An 18,431-nucleotide genomic window follows, 5' to 3' on the forward strand; every position below is an offset into this window, starting at 1 on the left:
ACCAAGCACCTCACCCACCCGAGCCCAGAGATCAGGACCTGCAGGAGGCGAACACATCGACACCCTGGCACCCAAGGCCTGGGTGACACAGCGGCCATCCCCGTAGTGGCCAGCCTCCCTCCAATTCAGTCAGCGTTTAGTACGTGCCCATTAGGTGCCCATTGGGTGCCATGCTCGTTAGGTGTCAACAAGACAGACATGCTCTTTACTCTCTAAGAACCGGTGAATGACATCAACCATCCATTGTTTGCTCTGTGCCTCCCCTGTGCCACACCCCATGTACCTGGAGGCACCAGCTCTTTCTTTCCTTTTAAAAAGGTTTTAGGCCGAAGCCGGTTTGGCTCAGTGGTAGAGCGTCGGTCTGTGGACTGAAAGGTCCCAGGTTCGATTCCAGTCAAGGGCATGTACATCGGTTGCGGGCACATCCCCAAGTGGGGGTTGTGCAGGAGGCAGCTGGTCAATGTTTCTCTCTCCTTGACATTTCTAGCTATCTCTCTCCCTTCCTCTCTGTAAAAAAATCAATAGAAATATATTAAAAAAATAAATAAAATAAAATGGTTTTAGATTTTGAAATGCCCCATATTAATAAAGACACATATATGTTTGTTTGTTGTTGTTGTTTTTACTATGAGCCTCGTGCCTAGTTATGCCCATTATACAGAGGAAGACACGGGCTCAGAGAGCTTAGAGAGGTCAGGCCCCTCGCCCCAGGGTGCCTGCACGTGTTTACAGGCGAGAAGGGCAGCCCCGCTCGGTGGCACAGCAGTGAGTAGCACACACAGTCCTTCCTCACGTGGGCTGTGCATCCTAATGGCGGGGTGAGACGCAGAGCAGTGACCACATAGACAAAACCATCTCCAGGAGTGATAATGCGGTGAAGGCTGGAGAGAGGGATGGAGAGAAGAGCCAGCTCAGACAGCTCTGGTGTGGGATGCGGGGGAGGTTCTAGGCAGAAGGGACAACCTGTACCAAGGGCCCGAGGCAGGACAGCTTGCTGTGCTGATGGGAAGCCAGGAGGCCAGTGTGGCTGGAGCACAGGGAACGGAGGGAACAATGTGAGGTCAGTCAAGTGGGGGGTTCAAACCCAGGTCTGGCTGACTCCAGCACACACCACTGTGCCAGGCAGCACTGTGCAAGGGGCTGCACAGGGATTGCCCTGAGGAGACCAGGGTGGCCCCAGATCTGAGCCCCTCCTCTAAGGGTGTGGAACCCGACTGTGCAGCTTGAGTTGTCTGCATATTAAGAAGAAGAAGAAAATCAGCGGAAACTGGTTTGGCTCCGTGGACAGAGTGTCGGCCTGTGGACTGAAAGGTCCCAGGTCTGATTCCGGTCAAGGGCATGTACCTTGGTTGCGGGCACATCCCCAGTAGGGGGTGTGCAGGAGGCAGCTGATCGATGTGTCTCTCTCATCGATGTTTCTAACTCTCCCTCTCCTTTCCTCTCTGTAAAAATAAATAAATAAATAAAACATATATATATATATATATATACACACACACATATATATATATATGTATTTTTTTATTATTATTTTTTTTTTTTTAAGAAAGGAAAAAGAAAAAAAAAATCCCCTGGTACAGACTAATCATTGCCAATTCTGATGACTCTCAGAGGTCCTTTGGGGAAAACCCCATCAGGTAGCTTATGAAAATTAATAGTCCTAACACTTGGTCTTTGAAGTGGTCTTGGTATGCAAGTCCTCACCAGCAGGAAGTCATTTCAGAATTTAGCATTTCTCTCATAATCATCCCGATGTCTTGGGGTTTAGACAGGCCCTGGGGGCAGCTCAGCTCCTCCCCATACCCTCACTCCCCCATGCTCCGGCAGAGGACCGTGCCTGCAGTGACAGGGGACGGTGACACATCAGAAACGCCACAGGCCTGGGTCCTGGGAGAAGAGAGAGCGATGCCAATGTGTCTGAGCAAGCCATGGCTCCTGGGCCATGTGGGCATGGGCTGGGTCACGAGGACCAAGGGCCAGGCTGGTGGCCTGACCACATGGCCCCGCTGGGACAGAGAGGGGGACGCCCACCGCTGAGCACACAGCGCATGGGAAAGTGGGGAGCGCACACACAGAGCACTGAGTCCACTGACTATGGAAGTGCCCGCTTTTCCTCCTGTCCTCTCCCTCCCTCCTGCCTCCGAGATTCAACTGGGAGCTTTGAGAGGAGAGACATCGCAAACCTCACAAGGAATGGACCTGAAATGGTTTCCATCTCCACATCTGAGCACCGAGAATCGCTTTACTGGCCTCCAGGGAGATGAACACAGTGCCGCGTGGGGACAGGCTCCAGGGCTGGGGGAGCAGGAGTCTTGCTTTCGGTCCTCCACGGCCCTCACTCTCCATCTTCGTGAAACTGACACCCCGCAGCCTTGAGGCACCAGCTCTTTCTTTCCTTTTAAAATGGTTTTAGATTTAAGAGGTTTTTTTTTTTAATTCCCCAAAGTACAGAGACTGAGAATCGCCTGGCCTGCCACCAGAATTCACAGTTTAACATTTTGTCAGATTAGCTTCAAGCCTCTCCGTTAAGAACACAACTGAAATAAACGTTACAGATAAAGTCAGACTCCCTGTCAGTCCCCTCCCTGTCTCTCTCCATCAACACTCACTGTCTTGTGTGTGCTGTGCATCCTCTTTGGTCCATTGTTATGCTTTAAGATATATATACTAGAAGCCTGTGCATGAAATTTGTGCACAGGTAAGGTTCCTAGGCCTGGCCAGTGATCAGAGCCAATCTGAGGGGTGAGCAGAGGGGCGACTGGAGAGTGGGGAGGCCCACTGGCATCCACCTTGGCTGGCCTGAAGCTGCCCACTCACTGGCTCTGCCCCCCACTGCCACCCACTCACCAGCCGGCCCTGACACCCGCCACCGCTGCCACTGGTCGCCTCCCTCTGCAGAGCAAATGGCGGGGTGATGGGAGGGGGCGCCCTGCTGGCATATGTCTTGGCTGGCTGGGGGCCTGCAGGCTGGAGGCAGCTCCTGCATTGAGAGTCTGCCCCGTCCTCCCCCCGAGACTGGTTTGGTTCAGTGGATAGAGCATCGGCCTGCAGACTGAAAGGTCCCAGGTTCGATTCCGGTCAAGGGCATGTACCTTGGTTGTGAGTACATCCCCAGTAGGGGGTGGACAAGAGGCAGCTGATCAATGTTTCTTTCTCATTGATGTTTCTAACTCTCTATCGCTCTCTCTTCCTCTCTGTAAGAAATCAATAAAATATATATATTTTAAAAAAGAGTCTGCCCCCTGATGGTCAGTGTGCATCATAGCACTGGTTGTTCTGCTGTTCAGTCGATTTGCATATTAGTTTTTGTAGGAGATATATATATATATATATATATATATATATATATACCCCCATCCAGGAACAAGAGACACCATTGTTTTATATTATTCCAATCTTCATAAATGTATGATTTTAAATTATCTGCACTCAGGGGTTCCTCCCTCTAACATCATGTTTTTAAGCTCCATCCATGCTGATATATATTGATTTAGATAATTTATTTTATTTTATTTTAATTTAATTTAATAAATCTTTATCGTTCAGATTATTTCAATTGTTTCTCTTTTTTCCCCCCCATAGCTCCCCTCCACCCAGTTCCCACCCCACCCGCTGCCCTTACCTCCCCCCCCTCGTCCTCATCCATAGGTGTACGATTTTTGTCCAGTCTCTTCCCATACCCCCCACACAGACACCCCTTTCCCCCTGAGAATTATCAATCCACTCCCATTCTATGCCCCAGATTCTATTATATTCACCGGTTTATTCTGTTACTCAGATTTTTAATTCACTTGACTTTTAGATTCACTTGTTGATAGATATGTATTTGTTGTTCCTAATTTTTATCTTTACTCTCTTCTTCTTCTTTCTCTTTTTAAAGAATACCTTTCAGCATTTCATGTAATACTGGTTTGGTGTTGATGAACTCCTTTAGCTTTTTCTTTTTTGTGAAGCTCTTTAGCTGACCTTCAATTCTGAATGATAACTTTGCTAGATAGAGTAATCTTGGTTATAGATTCTTGCTATTCATTACTTTGACTATTTCTTGACACTCCCATCTGGCCTGCATAGTTTCTGTTGAGAAATCAGCTGATAATCGTATGGGTGCTCCCTCGTAGGTAACTAACTGTTTTTCTCTTGCTGCTTGTAAGATTCTCTCCTTGTCTTTTGCCCTTGGCATTTTAATTATGATGTGTCTTGGTGTGGTCCTCATTGGATTCCTTTTGTTTGGGGTTCTGTGCACTTCCTGGACTTGTAAGTCTAATTCTTCCACCAGGAGGGGGAAGTTTTCCATCATTATTTCTTCAAATAGGGTTTCAGTGTCTTGCTCTCTCTCTCCTTCTGGCACCCCCATAATTCTGATGTTGGTTCACTTGAAGTTGTCCCAGAGGCTTCTTATACTATCTTCAACTTTCTGGATTCTCTTCTCTTCATGCTTCTAAGGAGGAGTGTCCTTTGCCTCTTTGTATTCCAAATCTTTGACTTGATTCTTGAGATCTTCCATTCTGTTTTTAGGACTCTGTATAATTTTTTTTTTCAGTCAGTGTATATTTAATTTTTAGTTGGTTCTTTTTCATATCTCATTAAATTTATCAACATTTTTTTTTAGGAAATTCTTGTAAAACCTTATACCCGTGGTTTTGAACTCTATGTCCAGTCATTTGTTCTCCTCCATTTCTTTAGTTTGTGATCCGTTTCCTTGTCTCCTCATTTTCGCTGCTTCCCTGAGTTGGTAGGGTAGCTTTGTGTGCTAGGTGTCTTATATGGTTCAATACTTCTCAGTTACCTGAGGTAGACACTCTTGGTGCACCCCTTTGTGGACTGTGTGTACAGCCTTGTTGTAATTAAGTCTTGATTGTTGTTGTTGTCACTGGGAGGAACTGACTTCCAGGTCAATTGTCTGTGAGGACCCACTGTGTCTCAGCTTTTCAGCATTTGTGCTCCTTTCTCTTTCCTTCTAGTTGTAAAACTTCCACTCAGCCAGCTTTCCTGTGGTTCTGGGTGATAGACGTTTTGACTCTTAGTTGTAGTTTTGGAATTGTTGTCCGAGGTGGCAGTTTAGTTGTTTACCTTTGCCGCCATCTTGGTTTTCCCCCAATTTCATCTAGTTCATTTATTTTATAACTGCAAGGTATTCCAGCCCAGGTGGGTGGGCCTGAATCCTTGGTATGGAGCTCGGGTAACATCAAGGCTTCTCCTGACCTCAGAGGTTTTGCTAATTTGAGGAACTTAAACCAATTGCAGAGACTTTGCCCAGACCACATCCTTCTAGTCCATAAAACCCTCCAAACCCCACTCCAGCCCTTGGATCATCCCCCCAGCTTCTGTCCCACCCCACTGCTTGTCTAACCTGTGAACACTTCTTTGGCTTTTTTAGTTTTTCCAACCCTAATTCAAGAAATGAGGAAATTAAGATCCTTCACAAAGTCTGTTTTCCCCTCATAAGCCATGCCAACAGGTGGTGGGCATCCTGAGAAGTTGGAATCTCTGTAGACTCTGGTTGAACCCTAGTTCTGATGGCAAGTACCCTGCACTCCCTGAGTTAGGCCCCTTGTCTGTAAAATGAAGGTAGCAAAACCCAGGTTACAAGCCAGCTGGGACAGCTGCAAGGAACAGTAGGTGACACACAACTGGCACAAAGCAGGCCATCAAAAAGGGCTCTGCCTCTGCTCTTCCTCTGTCCCTCCTCACACACGCAGTCACAACGGTCTCTCAGAACGTAATGAGACCACATCACCCCTTTGCTAATGTGACTTCCCCAGGAGGTCAAGAAGGCTTTGCAGAACCTACCTTGGCCTCCAGGGGTGCATGTGCTGGGGGAAGCCAGCTGCCGAGGCATGAAGATACTCCGGCAGGAGAGATCCCTGCAGAGAAGAGCCGTGGCCTCCTGCCAACAGTCAGCACCAGCTTGCCAGCCAAGTAAAACGGCCACTTTCGATCCTTTCTGTGAGAGCAGCTCCCACTGACATCCGACTGCAACCTCACTGAGAAACCCACCCAGCCAAGCCACTCCCAAATACCTGACCCACAAACACTGTGAGAGAGGAGAGAGGATCACTGCTTATTTAATCCATTCATCCACTGGTTTGTTATGCAGCATTAAATTAGTAATATACACGTTAACATTTCGTCAGATTGGCTTCAAGCCTGCGACAAGTTGTATTGTTATTAACAATTTGTGTATAATATTAATGCTAGTATCACACTATGTGTCAGACGCTATTCTAAATACTTTATGTGAGTGAATTCATTTAATCTTCATAGCTACCATCTGATATGGGAACCATTCGTATCCCCATTTTACAGGAAAGAACACCGAGGCACTGAATGCTTAAATAACTTGCTAGTAAGTGGCAGAGCTGGAACACAAACCCTGACACTCTGGCTCCAGCCACTGTCAGTAAAGTGGGGGATAATTATATTAATAATCTATATATTAATATAGATTTATATCTATCCCATGCTGCATCCTTGAACAGAGCCATAATCAGAAATGTGGCACCAAGAAGCAGGAAATGTTCTCAAATTTACAGAGGCCAATTTCAAGGGAGGTAAGATGAGGGAAAGAAAAGGGGAAAAAAGCCAAACCTTTCCTCTTTCCCCAAATCCTCCAGGTTTCTATCCTTCTCCGGACCACCTTCTCTGCCACCAGCCGGCTGGTCCGGGACCAGAACCAACAAACTCACCTCCACCAAGTAAGGCAAACATGTTACAAAATGTTTGCACAGTGTTTCAAAGCTCTTGTCGCATCTCCTTAGGTAGGGCTCCAATCCATGGAGGTGACCACTTTCCCCTCTACACACCTGCTGATTCAATGCACCTCTCGTCCCTACTTCTTCACATTGGCCAACGTCTTAAAACATATCAGGTAGAGCAAAATCACTCAAAGAAGACAACTTCATCAGTGCAGGATCCGCAAATACTAAGCACATGTTCTACAGACCCCTTCCTTGCCCTTTCCAGTCATGACTAATCAATCGCCTCTTTCCCACTTCGTCTGGATGCCGAAGCCTTCTGCCACCCTGCTCCCGACTGCCACTTCCACAGGTTCTGAGTTGGCAGGGGAGCTGAGGCCTATTTGTCATTCTGGCTTTAACGGGACAAAGATGAAACACCAAAAGCAACAGACTGGAACTAATCTCTCTCCTTCCCCAGGGAGTGACAGGCTTCCGGTCTCCACTGCTCTTACCCCTCCTCCAAAACCCACCGTCCCCACAGCCAGAGCTTAAGAGGGATTTTAAAAAGAGAGGACACTGCAGCAAACATTGACCTGGGTTATAATGATGGGATGCGGACAAGGGCCCGTGTTGAGAGGTGGCCCGTGCCCATAGATCCGGGGTGGGGAATGTCGGGCCTTGGATTGTGTAAGACTAGAGAAATCATTTGGTCTGGCCCTCCAAAGCATTAGGGGTGAGCTAATTAAATGTTTGACCAAACAGTGTAGGCTAATTTGTAAGCTGATAATTTTGTATTATCAGCTTAGAAATGATGTTATAAATATCCAATTCGCCTGGGCAGAAAAAAGGTTCCCCACCCATCATAGAGGCTAGTGAATTAGGAACTAGGCAGCAGATGAACCAAAAACTAGACTGGAGTCAAGGTAAACCAGGAATGCAGCCACATTCTTTATATACAACTTTCCACTGAAACTTCTGAGCACTTAAAAAAAAAACTATATTGATTTCAGAGAGGAAGGGAGAGGGAAAGATAGAAACATCAATGATGAGAGAATCATTGATGGGCTACTTCCTGCATGACTCCCATGGGGATGAAGCCCACAACCCAGGCATGCACCCTTGACCGGAATCGAACCTGTGACCCTTTAGTCCACAGGCCAACATTCTATCCACTGAGCCAAATCGGCTAGGGCCCCTTTGAGCACTTTAGAGAGGGGCCATAAACACATGTGAGACAAGAGCTACGAATGGAAATACAGTGCAAGCCACATATATAATTAGTAATTTTTCTACTAGATGTATTTAAAAAGTAAAAAGAAACAGGTGATATTAATTTTAATAATGCATCTTATTTATTTAGCCCAATATGTTTAAATATTTTCATTTCAACACATACTCAATATTTTTTTTAAATCAGAGGTATTTTCTTTTCTTTTCTTTTTTTTTTTGTACTAGGTCTTTGAAATCCAGCGAGTATTTTACACTTACAGCTCATTTTAATTTAGATATTAAATTTTCATCAGAAATACTTGACCTGTATTGAGATGTCATAAAATTTACATTTGGAAACATAGATTTCACATATTGAAGTTCTTCTAAACACTCCTAAAAGCTTTCCAAGAACTGAAATGAGTGTCTGTGAGTGTCATTTAAATCAATTAAACTTAACTTAAATTAAAATTTCAGTTCCTCCTGTTGCACTAGCCATAGTTCAAGTGCTCAGTGGGCACATGTGGGTGGTGGCTATTGTCTGGGCCACCGCAGCCCGGGACCATGCAGGGCTCTGCCTCCCATGGCCGGATGCTAACCTCCCATCAGAGCCCCCGTGACTATGCTCAGGGAAACGACGGCCTGGCTCCTCTGAACACTCCTCTCAGGCCTGTGGTCCCGCAGCTGGCTTCTCTCCGACCAGGCCCTTTCTCACTCTCTCTGCTCGGCTTACCCACAGGGTTGCACCAACACTGGCTCAGATCTCTCGGGCTCCGAGCTCAGCCGTTCTCAGGCTCGCCCACCCCACCGGGCTCCAAGCCCCGGCCCCAAGGCCCCCCTTGGCTGGAATAGCTGTCTAGGTGACGCTATCTCCTCTGCTATGCAAACCAACACAACACAAAAACCAGGGTTGGCAACCTTGGGGTGCATCCAAGAGGAGCCATTTCCTCCTGGTGTTTGGAAAGAGGGCCCTTACCACTTCATGCCCCCAAGGTGGCACCAAGGCTGAACTAAAGCATCCGCATGGGCAGCCTCTGCTCTCTCCCTTTTGGCTTTTGGCTCCAAAAGGTCCTCCGTCACCTACCCCTGCAGTGTGTCTGCTCTGCCCCTTGGTTCCTGTTCTTCCTCTGGCCTCTTGGGCTGGTGAGCTACGGCAGGGCTGTGGTCCGATCCTGGACGCCTCACTCTCCTTCCAGGCACCAACACCACCGGAGACATCACTCGGGGGTCACGTGGTTCTTTCCCCTGAGCCTCTGGCTGCGCTCTACCTCAAACTCTGGGATACTGTCCCAGCCTCACACAGTGCCCCCAGGACCCCCATCCCAGTGAGGGATTTCACAGGGAGGGGGAGAGATGGCTTCCCATGAAACAATCTGGCCGCAGACTTGTGAGGCACTAGAAGCTAACCTCCCTGGAGCGAGCCGCAGATCTGGCACCTTTGGAAGGCGGCATGAGTCTCCTCCGGCTATGGCACTCCTAGGCCAGATTCCCTGGAAATGAAACACCTTGAAATGTCAGGAGCTGCTTATTTAAAGAAGCCAAAAAACCAGAGCTGCTGTGAGACGATAAGGGATGGAAACCTGAACAGCACATCCAAAGGGGCATGACAGACCGGAGTCTGGGACGGAGCATGTGTGACCTGAGCCACTCAAACAGAGCACCCGCCTCCGCTGGGGACCCACAAAACCGAATCATACCAGTCACCAGGGCACCGGGGAAGACACGGCCTCAGACAGGCCTGGCAGAGCCATCTTCCTGAAAGCAGCCCTTTCACCCACCCCCGGCCTGAAGAAAGCTGTGTGGGGTCCTTAATCCTGCCAGGCCTGGGTGCCCACCCAGGTACAGGTGCCCACCTCTGTGCCTGACGGAAGGCCTGGACCCTTGAGTCTTCAGGGGTCTGTTTGTGCAGGGAAGGGCAAGAATGCCAGGTTACCGCGTGGCCAGTAAATGTCCTTTCCAGAGTCCCAGATGCACCCGAGGACACGGTGGACCAGCGGAAAACAAAGGGCGGCTGGATCTCGCACCACCGCACAGGGGAACGCTCTGTCCCACACTGATCTCGGGCTCCGGGGCAGGGCCCTCCCGGTCCATGCCTACTCCAAACTTTCAACAAGAATGCCATTAGCCGAAACCGGTTTGGCTCAGTGGATAGAGCGTCGGCCTGTGGACTGAAGGGTCGTCCCGGGTTTGATTCCAGTCAAGGGCAAGTACTTTGGTTGTGGGCACATCCCCAGTGGGGGGTGTGCAGGAGGCAGCTGATTGATGATTATATCTCATCGATGTTTCTAACTTTCTATCCCTCTCTCTTCCTCTCTATTAAAAAAAAAATAAAAAATATATATATATTTTTAAAGAATGCCATTAATGTTTGACTTTTAAATCTCTTCAGGCACCAGCATGCCCCCACACCATGCCCTCACACCAACTTCACACACACACACATGCACACACACACACAAGTACCTCATTGATCTCACGTTATAAAGAAATGAAGTGTTCGGCCATGGGACTTAGGTTTACCCGTTTAAGGACCGACACTTTTTGACCATACTGCCGGAAAATTTTCTGAGCTCAATGACCTAGGTACGGGACGTACCAAGCCAGTACACAGAATGTGATTTATCACTTCCTGATGACTCAGGGACATGTTTCTGAGCCTGTCTTTCCCTCAGCCTGTGCGGCCTTCCACTTGGGCCACTTTCACCCTTGCGTGCACCGTCCAGCCGAGCACACCAAGCACGCACCCTGCAGCGATGGTGCCCTCAGCCCTGGCTACCTGGCACGCTCTCTCCCCAAATGCCTGCAGGCTCACTCTTTCCACTGAAGCTGCAGCTCAAACACAATCTTATCGGAGAGGCCTTCCTTGGCCATCTTCCTGTCCCTTTTACTGCTTTGTTTTCTTTTCCTCCATAAACACAAAGCTCAGGTACACTGCCACCCGGAACTGCCCTGGCAAGCAATGGGCAGGGCCCGGGAAGGCAGGACAGGCTGCCTGCAAACGCTCCCCAGGTTGAATGAAGGATCTAAAAGAAGGGGTTGTGGGAATGTAGGACTCAAGAGCCTCAGAGGGGCAGGAAAAGCTCTGGGAGCCCCTGTGCCCAGGAGCAGGGGAGATGCTAAGGACCAGCACTTCCTACTTTGCAGCTTTGCCTCTGACCAGCCTTGGCCCCGCTCCTTCCCTGCTGGCAGCTCCCAAGCAGCAGGGAGGGGACAGCACAGCAGCAGCGAGGGGGTTCGGTTAGTCACCCTCTGCCTGGCCTCTGTGTGTTCGGCCAGCCCTGCATCCCAGGGCGCCAGATCTCATGTGGTCCAATTATTATTGGACCCTATTCCAGACTGCTACAGAGCCGCCACATCTCAGGAGACAGGGAGGGCGAGGGACATTTTCCTCCTCCTCCTCCTCCCACTGCTGTGGGGAGGGAGCACTGACTGCTGACCCGGTCCGCCTGTGGACGCGTGATGATGGACGGGCTCAGGGAGAAAGTTTTCCTTCCGGTGAAAAGAAATCTCTCTCGCTACAGCTTTTACTCACTGACCCCCCGTTCTGCTCCTGGGAACCCTGCAGAATGATTCAAACAAGTCTCCTGCCTTTTCTGGTGGCTGAATGGGAAGCATTGATGGGGGATTCAGAAACGAGACACATGGTTGAGAAATGTACCCTTTACTTGAGGAATCAAGAATGATTTAATTCAGTCTTCAAATAGTTTTAAAAAATAATTATCTTCAGCCCTAGCCTGTTTGGCTCAGCGGACTGCATCGGCCCTCAGACTGAATGGTCCCAGGTTTGATTCCAGTCAAGGGCACGTACCTCGGTTGCAGGCTTGACGCCTGGCCCCAGTCTCCTGATGAGCAGGAGGCAACCCATCACTGTATCTCTCTCACATCGATGTTTCTCTGTGTCTTACCCCCTTCTTTCCACTCTCTCTACTAGTAAAAATCAATGGAGAAAATATCCTCGGGAGAGGATTAACAACAACAAAATAATTGTCTTCCTGCCTTTATCATTAGAACATTAATAGGTGCTTATTAAAGAAAATGTTGGGAAAAGCCAAAAGATGGAAGGGGAATTACCCATAATCCTACTTTACTACTGCTAACACTTTGTTCTATATGGTTTTGCGTTTTTCCCCCCCAACAAATGTTTATGGTGTGAGTACAAAGCAGTGGCTGCTCTCGTTGCTCCAGGAAGGACTTGATGATGCATTAGACTAGGATCTTGCCCTGAAGATGCCTCGGAGGAAACGGGACACACGTATGGCCTTCAGAGGCAGAAACGCTGGGTATCAGGCATGCGCTACTTGCCAGCTCATGGGTCTCTGTAAGCCTCACTTTCCGCAGATGCTAACTGGGCTGGATAGATGGCCCCTTCCTCACAAATTGTGGAGGGGCCTCAAAGCTTGTAAAGCACCTACCATCGCATCCAATGAACCAGCCACCATAAATGTAATACAGAGGTCACAGCGATTACAGAGGCCGGGCGGCTGCAGAGCAGAGACCACAAGCACTTAGAGAGAGACGAAACCATTTGTTTCCAGAGCAGGCGCTACACCAAGCATGTCAAACTCACGGCCCACGGGCCGCATGCCTTGTTTATCTGGCCCGTGTTAGCCTCTGAGTTTGACATGCTTGCTCTAGTCTACACCATCTATAACCGCTTCAAGCACGGTGTCCCATTTGGTGAACCGAATTACTGCTCAGGCGTAACCATCCTCGACTCTCGTCTGAGAGCTCTGCTCTCTGCTCGTTTTGAGATGCCTTGGGCCGATGTCTGTTTAGCTTCCTTGTGTCTTTGCCCTGCTGTTCAGCGGGAAGGTGTCTCCGGTCTCCGGGAGCAGATGGGGATAAAGCTTCAATCTTCTCACTGTAATGAGCTGCTGGGCTCCAGGCTCACCTCTCACCCCAGGCGGTTTGCTCCATTATAGCAAGACAGTGCCCCCGAGAGCTCGGCCCCCCCTTGCCTCTCGGTGCCCCTCCACACGGACCTATTGTACATGGCATTTCCAGAGCTCCCCTCACGGAGCCAGCAAACAGCCTCCGGAGAAGAAAGCCAGGCCCAAGGCCGTGGGAGCAGCCAGGGGGAACCCCTGTGAAGGCACAGAAATAAGGGAGCGGGATGAGCAGCGGGATGAGCAGCGCCCTTCAACCAATCCCGTGCCCTTGGGCTCTCGGGGCCTCCCAGGGAGGGGACTCAGGCCGGCAGGGCCCTTACCAGCCTTGGTGACTCTGTGCTGCCCCGAAGGCCCACGAGCAGGTCTCACCACGACCCAGGATGGGACCCCAGTGACGGGAAACCAGGCCCTTTCGATCGGAACATCGGGCAAAAGGAGTGTGTGTGCTTCTCCCTCCCCACTCTCTCTCCTGTGTGCAGCACCTAGATAAATTTAATGTAAAATCGCTTTCTGTCATTTAAGCAAATCATATTCCCACAGTTGAGAAATCCGCACGCTATAAATAAAATATAAACCCAGGCAGATCTGATTGAAGCCTCTGCTCTCAGAGGATAGTGCCAGGAAGCCATTCTTTCCTTCGAGGCCTGGAGGGTCACGGCAGGACCTTCTCTTGACTGGGGGTGTCCCTCCACCAGCCAGAAGCTTCATAGGACTTTTGGGAGAACTCCCTTAAAGCTATGTATCCGCTCCTAGAACTGGACACGCTTTTCGAGAGGTCAACACATCCCAGGAGCCATGTAACGCATAGTGTAACCGTGGCCAGAGCTGGTGAGTATTTTGTCCAGGGTCACTCAGCAGTATCCCAATGGTGGGACAAGAAAACTGCAGTTTGGAAAAACGCTTGCCCAAAACTCCCCTGGTTCCAAACAGGAAATGTTGCAAGTGAGTACGCCTATCTTTAAAATATGTCTTCTTAAAATACGCCTGTAAAGTGAAACTCCACGTCACACCTCAGCATCCCCTCCTCCTCCCCGCAGCCTGCTAGAGAATTCCTACCTGGAAAACCTGGGCCCCAAACCCATCACGAATGTTATTCTGGACTGTGAGACCTGGAGGCTGAAGGCGGCCCTACCTGCTTCCCCTCCTGCTTTTGCTGCCTTCCATCAGGTCCTAAGGCAGCGTGCATCCGTGTGGACTCAAGTGGATGCCCCCAAGCCCACTGCCTTGCCCATACAGGGCAGCATTGAGAAGTCACAAAGCCTGCCACAGCATAAGAAGCCACTGAGGGACGCAGTCAGCATCTCCCTTTAGTTTTACCAAACCCACGATCAATTTTATCCCATAAAAATCACTGACAGCAGGACAGAATATTAAAAATCAGGACCTCTCCGAGAAATCCAGGCCTTATGGTTGCCATGCCAACACCCCACGTTGCCAAACAAGTGCCTCGCAGGTCCAGAAGCAACTTGGCTGGCACCGGCATAACCCAGACGCTGTGAACACAGAGCTGCCCCCAGGCCCGGCGGCTCTGCAGACCTTCCCTTTCCCAGCTCTGCTCGTGGGCTCCCCAGGGGAGTGGCGATGACGACGCCTGTCTGAATTTTCTCATCCTCTGTCAGCAGGGCCGGCCACCTCATCCTCTAAGAATCTAAAAATCCCCACGCAGCGTCCTGGCCCAGCTAAAGAGAGCCGGCGGGCGGCGGGTTTAGGAATGGCAAGGCGAGTGAGAGGTTAACCGCAGAGTTCAGGGAGAAAGCCAATCCTCAGCTGCACCTGCCCCTTTGAAGTTAAACAAAGGGTTCAGCTCCAGGAAAGGCTGAATATGCATGCAGTTCGTTCTCCTCGGTTAGGCTAAGTCGGGCTAGAGCTGGCGATGAATGAAACCCGAGAGGGGTGTGAAGCCAGGACCCCTGACTGCTCCCAGGCAGACAGCTTACTTCCCTCATCCAACCAGCACTGGAGGCTTGCTGTGCGCATCCATGGGGGGATGCGAGAAGCTTCCCGCACAGTCTCTGCGTGACAGCTCACATTCAGTGAGGAGACGCGGCGGATGACGGAGAGTAGCACTGAAGAGAAATGCCTCAGAAGACAGGGGCGCACAGCAGGGCTGTGGCAAAGGCGGTGTGTGCCTGGGGACCAAGGACTCCGGACAGACACCCAGGGCTAGAGCTTACGAACGGGAGGGAGCAGGCGATGCCCCTCTGTGGCCCCTGTGGGCTCTGTCACCCACTCCCCAGCAACTTCCACTCGCCCTCTCTTCCTGCCCCTCCACGCCCTGGCTCCTCACACTTTAAACTTGGCTTCCAGTTCACGGCCCCTCTCTAACCTGCAGCAAGTAAAACCCCAGGGTAACCAGGACAGGGGTGAGAGAGAGGATGTTCGCTAGAACTGCCCCTGGCCAAGACCTTGAATTGCCAGCCCTCTGAATGAGTGCTGCATTCCTCCAGCAGTACCTTTCCCTACCCCCCTGCCCCCCTACCCCCCACTCTACACCCTCCACCATGCTGGGAGTCTGAGTAGCCTCCTGGGCTGATCTCCAAGGGCCTGGGAGGAGCCCGGGACAGGTTCAAGAGCAAGGTCAGGATTCTGAGGCAGAGGTAGATGTGATGAGACCCAGCCTGGGGTTCTGAGCAGCAGTTTCCCTGTGCTCCCTTCCCTTCCGTTTTCCCTCCTCTCTCCCCTCCTTCTCCTCTTCCAGCTCAGACCCTCCTCCCATCACCTCACACAGAGGCCAGAACATCTGGCCAGCCTGCTGGTCTCCTGCCGCTCTGGGCCCACCTACCCTAAGACTCTGGATATAGAGGGGGGCAGACCATGGCATGGGGCTCCCTCAGGACCTGGGGCCTCTGCTGGTTTGGCTACTTCCACCCCAGTCTGTCAGTCCACCCAGATCCCAACACAGGAGGCTTCTCTTCTTCATCAGCCTTCCTGCCCAAACACCCACAAGGGCTTTGGAACCAGTGTCCTAGAGACAGGGACCCTCAGCCCAGATGGGGACATTCCACCTAATCGGGCTCACTCCGGGAGAGTTCAGCCAGGCAAGGGGCTGGAAATTGGGGGAGAGGGACAAAGCCAGGAAATACGGTTCCTTTGCAAGGGATTTGTACTTCTTCCCAGTGGGTAACAAGTCAGAATCTGGAACAGGATGGGAATATGAGAGTACTTCCACACCGACACCACCCCCCCCCCCCAACACATACACACACCCAACCGTATTCTTGGGGCTCAGCTGCCTCAACACACACATCTCGAATTCTCCACACAAGCCTTGGCTCTCCAGACTCTGCACCTCCCTCCCCAGGCTCCTCTCTCTTCACGCCGCCGGAATGGCTGCCCTGCTCCACTCCCTCCTCTCGGCCCCACTCCTGGCTCTTCCCCCCTCCTGGTCCGCGTCTGGCCAGGCTGCATCCGCCCAGCAGCGGGTCCCCAAGGTCGCCCAAGACTCTCGCCCACCACCCGCCCCCATTGGAAGGTGGGAAGAGCGAAGCCCGCCGAAGCGCGCCGCGGATCCCGCCTCAACAGGTGCCCCAGCCCCAGAGCCGCCACCCCGCGCCCCGGCAGGCACGCCCCCTGCAGGGCGGCGGGGACCCCGCACGCCCCAGCGCAGGTCCCCGGAGAGCCCAGGGCCCTTGCAACTCCGCCGCCGCCGCCGCCGAGGCCCTCGTCCCGGCCGCCTTTGTTTCCCCGCTCGCCTTGACTTCCCGAGGCTGACCTAGTGAAAGGGGGATCCCCGAGCCCGGGCGCACACACTGCCCGCCCCCCTGTCCCGCTGGGGTGAGGGGCGCGTACGGGATGAGACCTTTCCCGGACCCAGAGGACCCGGGGGTGTTGGTGGAGAGTACTCGGCGCCAAAGAAGCAGGTTCCAGCTGACCCGAGCTAAGAAGGGGACGCAAAGCCAAGCCGGGCGCAGCCCAGGGCGACCCGACCTCATCGGATGCCCCCAACCCCACGACCTCGGCCCCAGGAGGCTGGAGAGGGTGCGCGGCGCGCATGGCCACCTACGCGCTCAGCCGTGCGCGGTTCCCACCGCCGGCTCGCTGAGCGCCAGGTACAGCCGCCTCCCCCGGCGGGAGAGGCACCGGCAGCCCCCGGCCCCGGCCCCGGCCACCCCCGCTCGGACCCCACAGCGCAGGGTCCGGAGATCCGCCACGTTTTCCCAGTCTTCCCAGCCGCGCGCGCACGCCGGGCCCACCAAACTTGCTGCACTTTCTCCCAACCCCCACCCGCTGTCACCTCCCTCCATCCTCGCGCCCCGGCCTCGCCAGCCGGGCGGTGGAGGTTGCCATAACAACAGGCAGGAATGCTCCAACGTCTACAAAGCCGGCGGGGCGCGGCGGGCACACGGCCCCCGGCCCGGCCCCGCGCCCTCGGCGGGCAGCCGCGCGGGGCTCGGACGCGCGCCGCGGCTCCCAGCCGGCGGCCCCGGCGCGCAGCGCGGACTCACAATGAGCGGGATGGTGCGGTCCTCGCGGAGCGGCTCCGGCCTGCCCCCGGCCTTCGGCGCGCCCCGGCCGCCCGAGGATGCGGCGGCGTGGGCTCGGTTGTCCTGCCATAAGTAGTAGAAAGTGCCCAGGATCCAGGCTACGGTCAGGATGGCGATGGCATTGGCGCGGAGCTTCCTCATGGTGGGCGGGAGGGCGCCCCGAGTGGGGGCCCGGGCCGGCGAGCTCGAGGGGCCGGGGCGGGGGGCCCACGCAGCCCCAGCTGTTTGTTTTTCGCTCGCGCCCGGCTGCTCAGTCCTGCAGAGCAGAAAAAGGAGAGAGGTGGGGGTGGGGGGGTGATAGGGAGAGACAGGCGCGCGGAGCGATCCTCACGGTCCTAATGCCCTTCAGCCCCGCGCGCGCGCTCCCCCCTCCGGGCGCCCATTCATTCGCGCGCGGAGCCCGCCTGGCCTCTCCGGCCGCCCCGGCCGCCCCGGCCGCTGCCTCCGCCGGAGCCGCGCTCCCGGTGCGAGGCGGGGAGGAAAGGCCCCGCGAGGCAGACGCCCGTGGCCGAATGGCGACGGGCCAGAGTCTGTCTCGGCTCCCAACGCTTGGCGACACAGCGCCCGGCGGCGGCTGCCCCCGCGCGGCCTCGGTCGGTCCCGCCTACCTCCATCCACCCTCGGGCCAGGCGGCCCTGAGTCACCGGCGGGAGATGCGCGACCCCGGCCCGGGCCCGGGCCCGCGCTGCGGGGCTGCGAGGCTGCGGTCCGAGCTGCGCTGGAATTGCGCTCTAGCGCGGGGTTGAAGGTGTGTCCGGCGGGTCCTTGCGAAGGGACGGCTGGGCGGCAGGAAAGTCCCGAAGTTCGCACCGGAATCCTCTTCGGCCTAGGATTCCAAGCGTCCCCAGGAGAGATGGGAAGCTGGTGCACTTGACATTCCAAGAGAAGGAAGGAGACGCGCGACGCTGCCGCCCAGCCAGCGAATGGGGGTCCACCCCAACCCACATTTTCCAGTTTTCGTGATGCTTCCCTTCATCCTGCCTCAGTGTCCCCTGGACCACCCTGAGATCATCTCCACCATCCCTTCTGGAAGAAGGAAGGCCGGGAAGCTTGAAGATTCGCCCAGGGCCATGCGACTAATTAGTTAGTGGGCAGAGCCCAGGGTAGAAGCCCTCCCTCCATCTCTCCATCTGACACTTGGGGCAAAGTACAAAACGCAGTGGTGAGAGACA

At 53.1% G+C, this 18,431-nt stretch overlaps 1 protein-coding gene across 1 annotated transcript in view; it reads right to left on the bottom strand.

Annotated features, from left to right (window-relative positions):
- Nucleotides 1-17,810, bottom strand: part of GALNT16 (polypeptide N-acetylgalactosaminyltransferase 16) — an 83,712-nt gene extending 65,902 nt beyond the window's left edge. Inside the window, exon 1 of the mRNA XM_045579330.1 lies at nucleotides 17,221-17,810. Coding sequence (XP_045435286.1) covers nucleotides 17,221-17,400 — 180 coding nt within the window. The 5' untranslated portion in view covers nucleotides 17,401-17,810. The remainder of the gene's footprint in view (nucleotides 1-17,220) is intronic.
- Nucleotides 17,811-18,431: the final 621 nt, after the last annotated feature.

This window comes from Pipistrellus kuhlii, unplaced genomic scaffold (assembly GCF_014108245.1).
Source record: "Pipistrellus kuhlii isolate mPipKuh1 unplaced genomic scaffold, mPipKuh1.p scaffold_m20_p_1, whole genome shotgun sequence".
NCBI lineage: Eukaryota > Metazoa > Chordata > Mammalia > Chiroptera > Vespertilionidae > Pipistrellus > Pipistrellus kuhlii.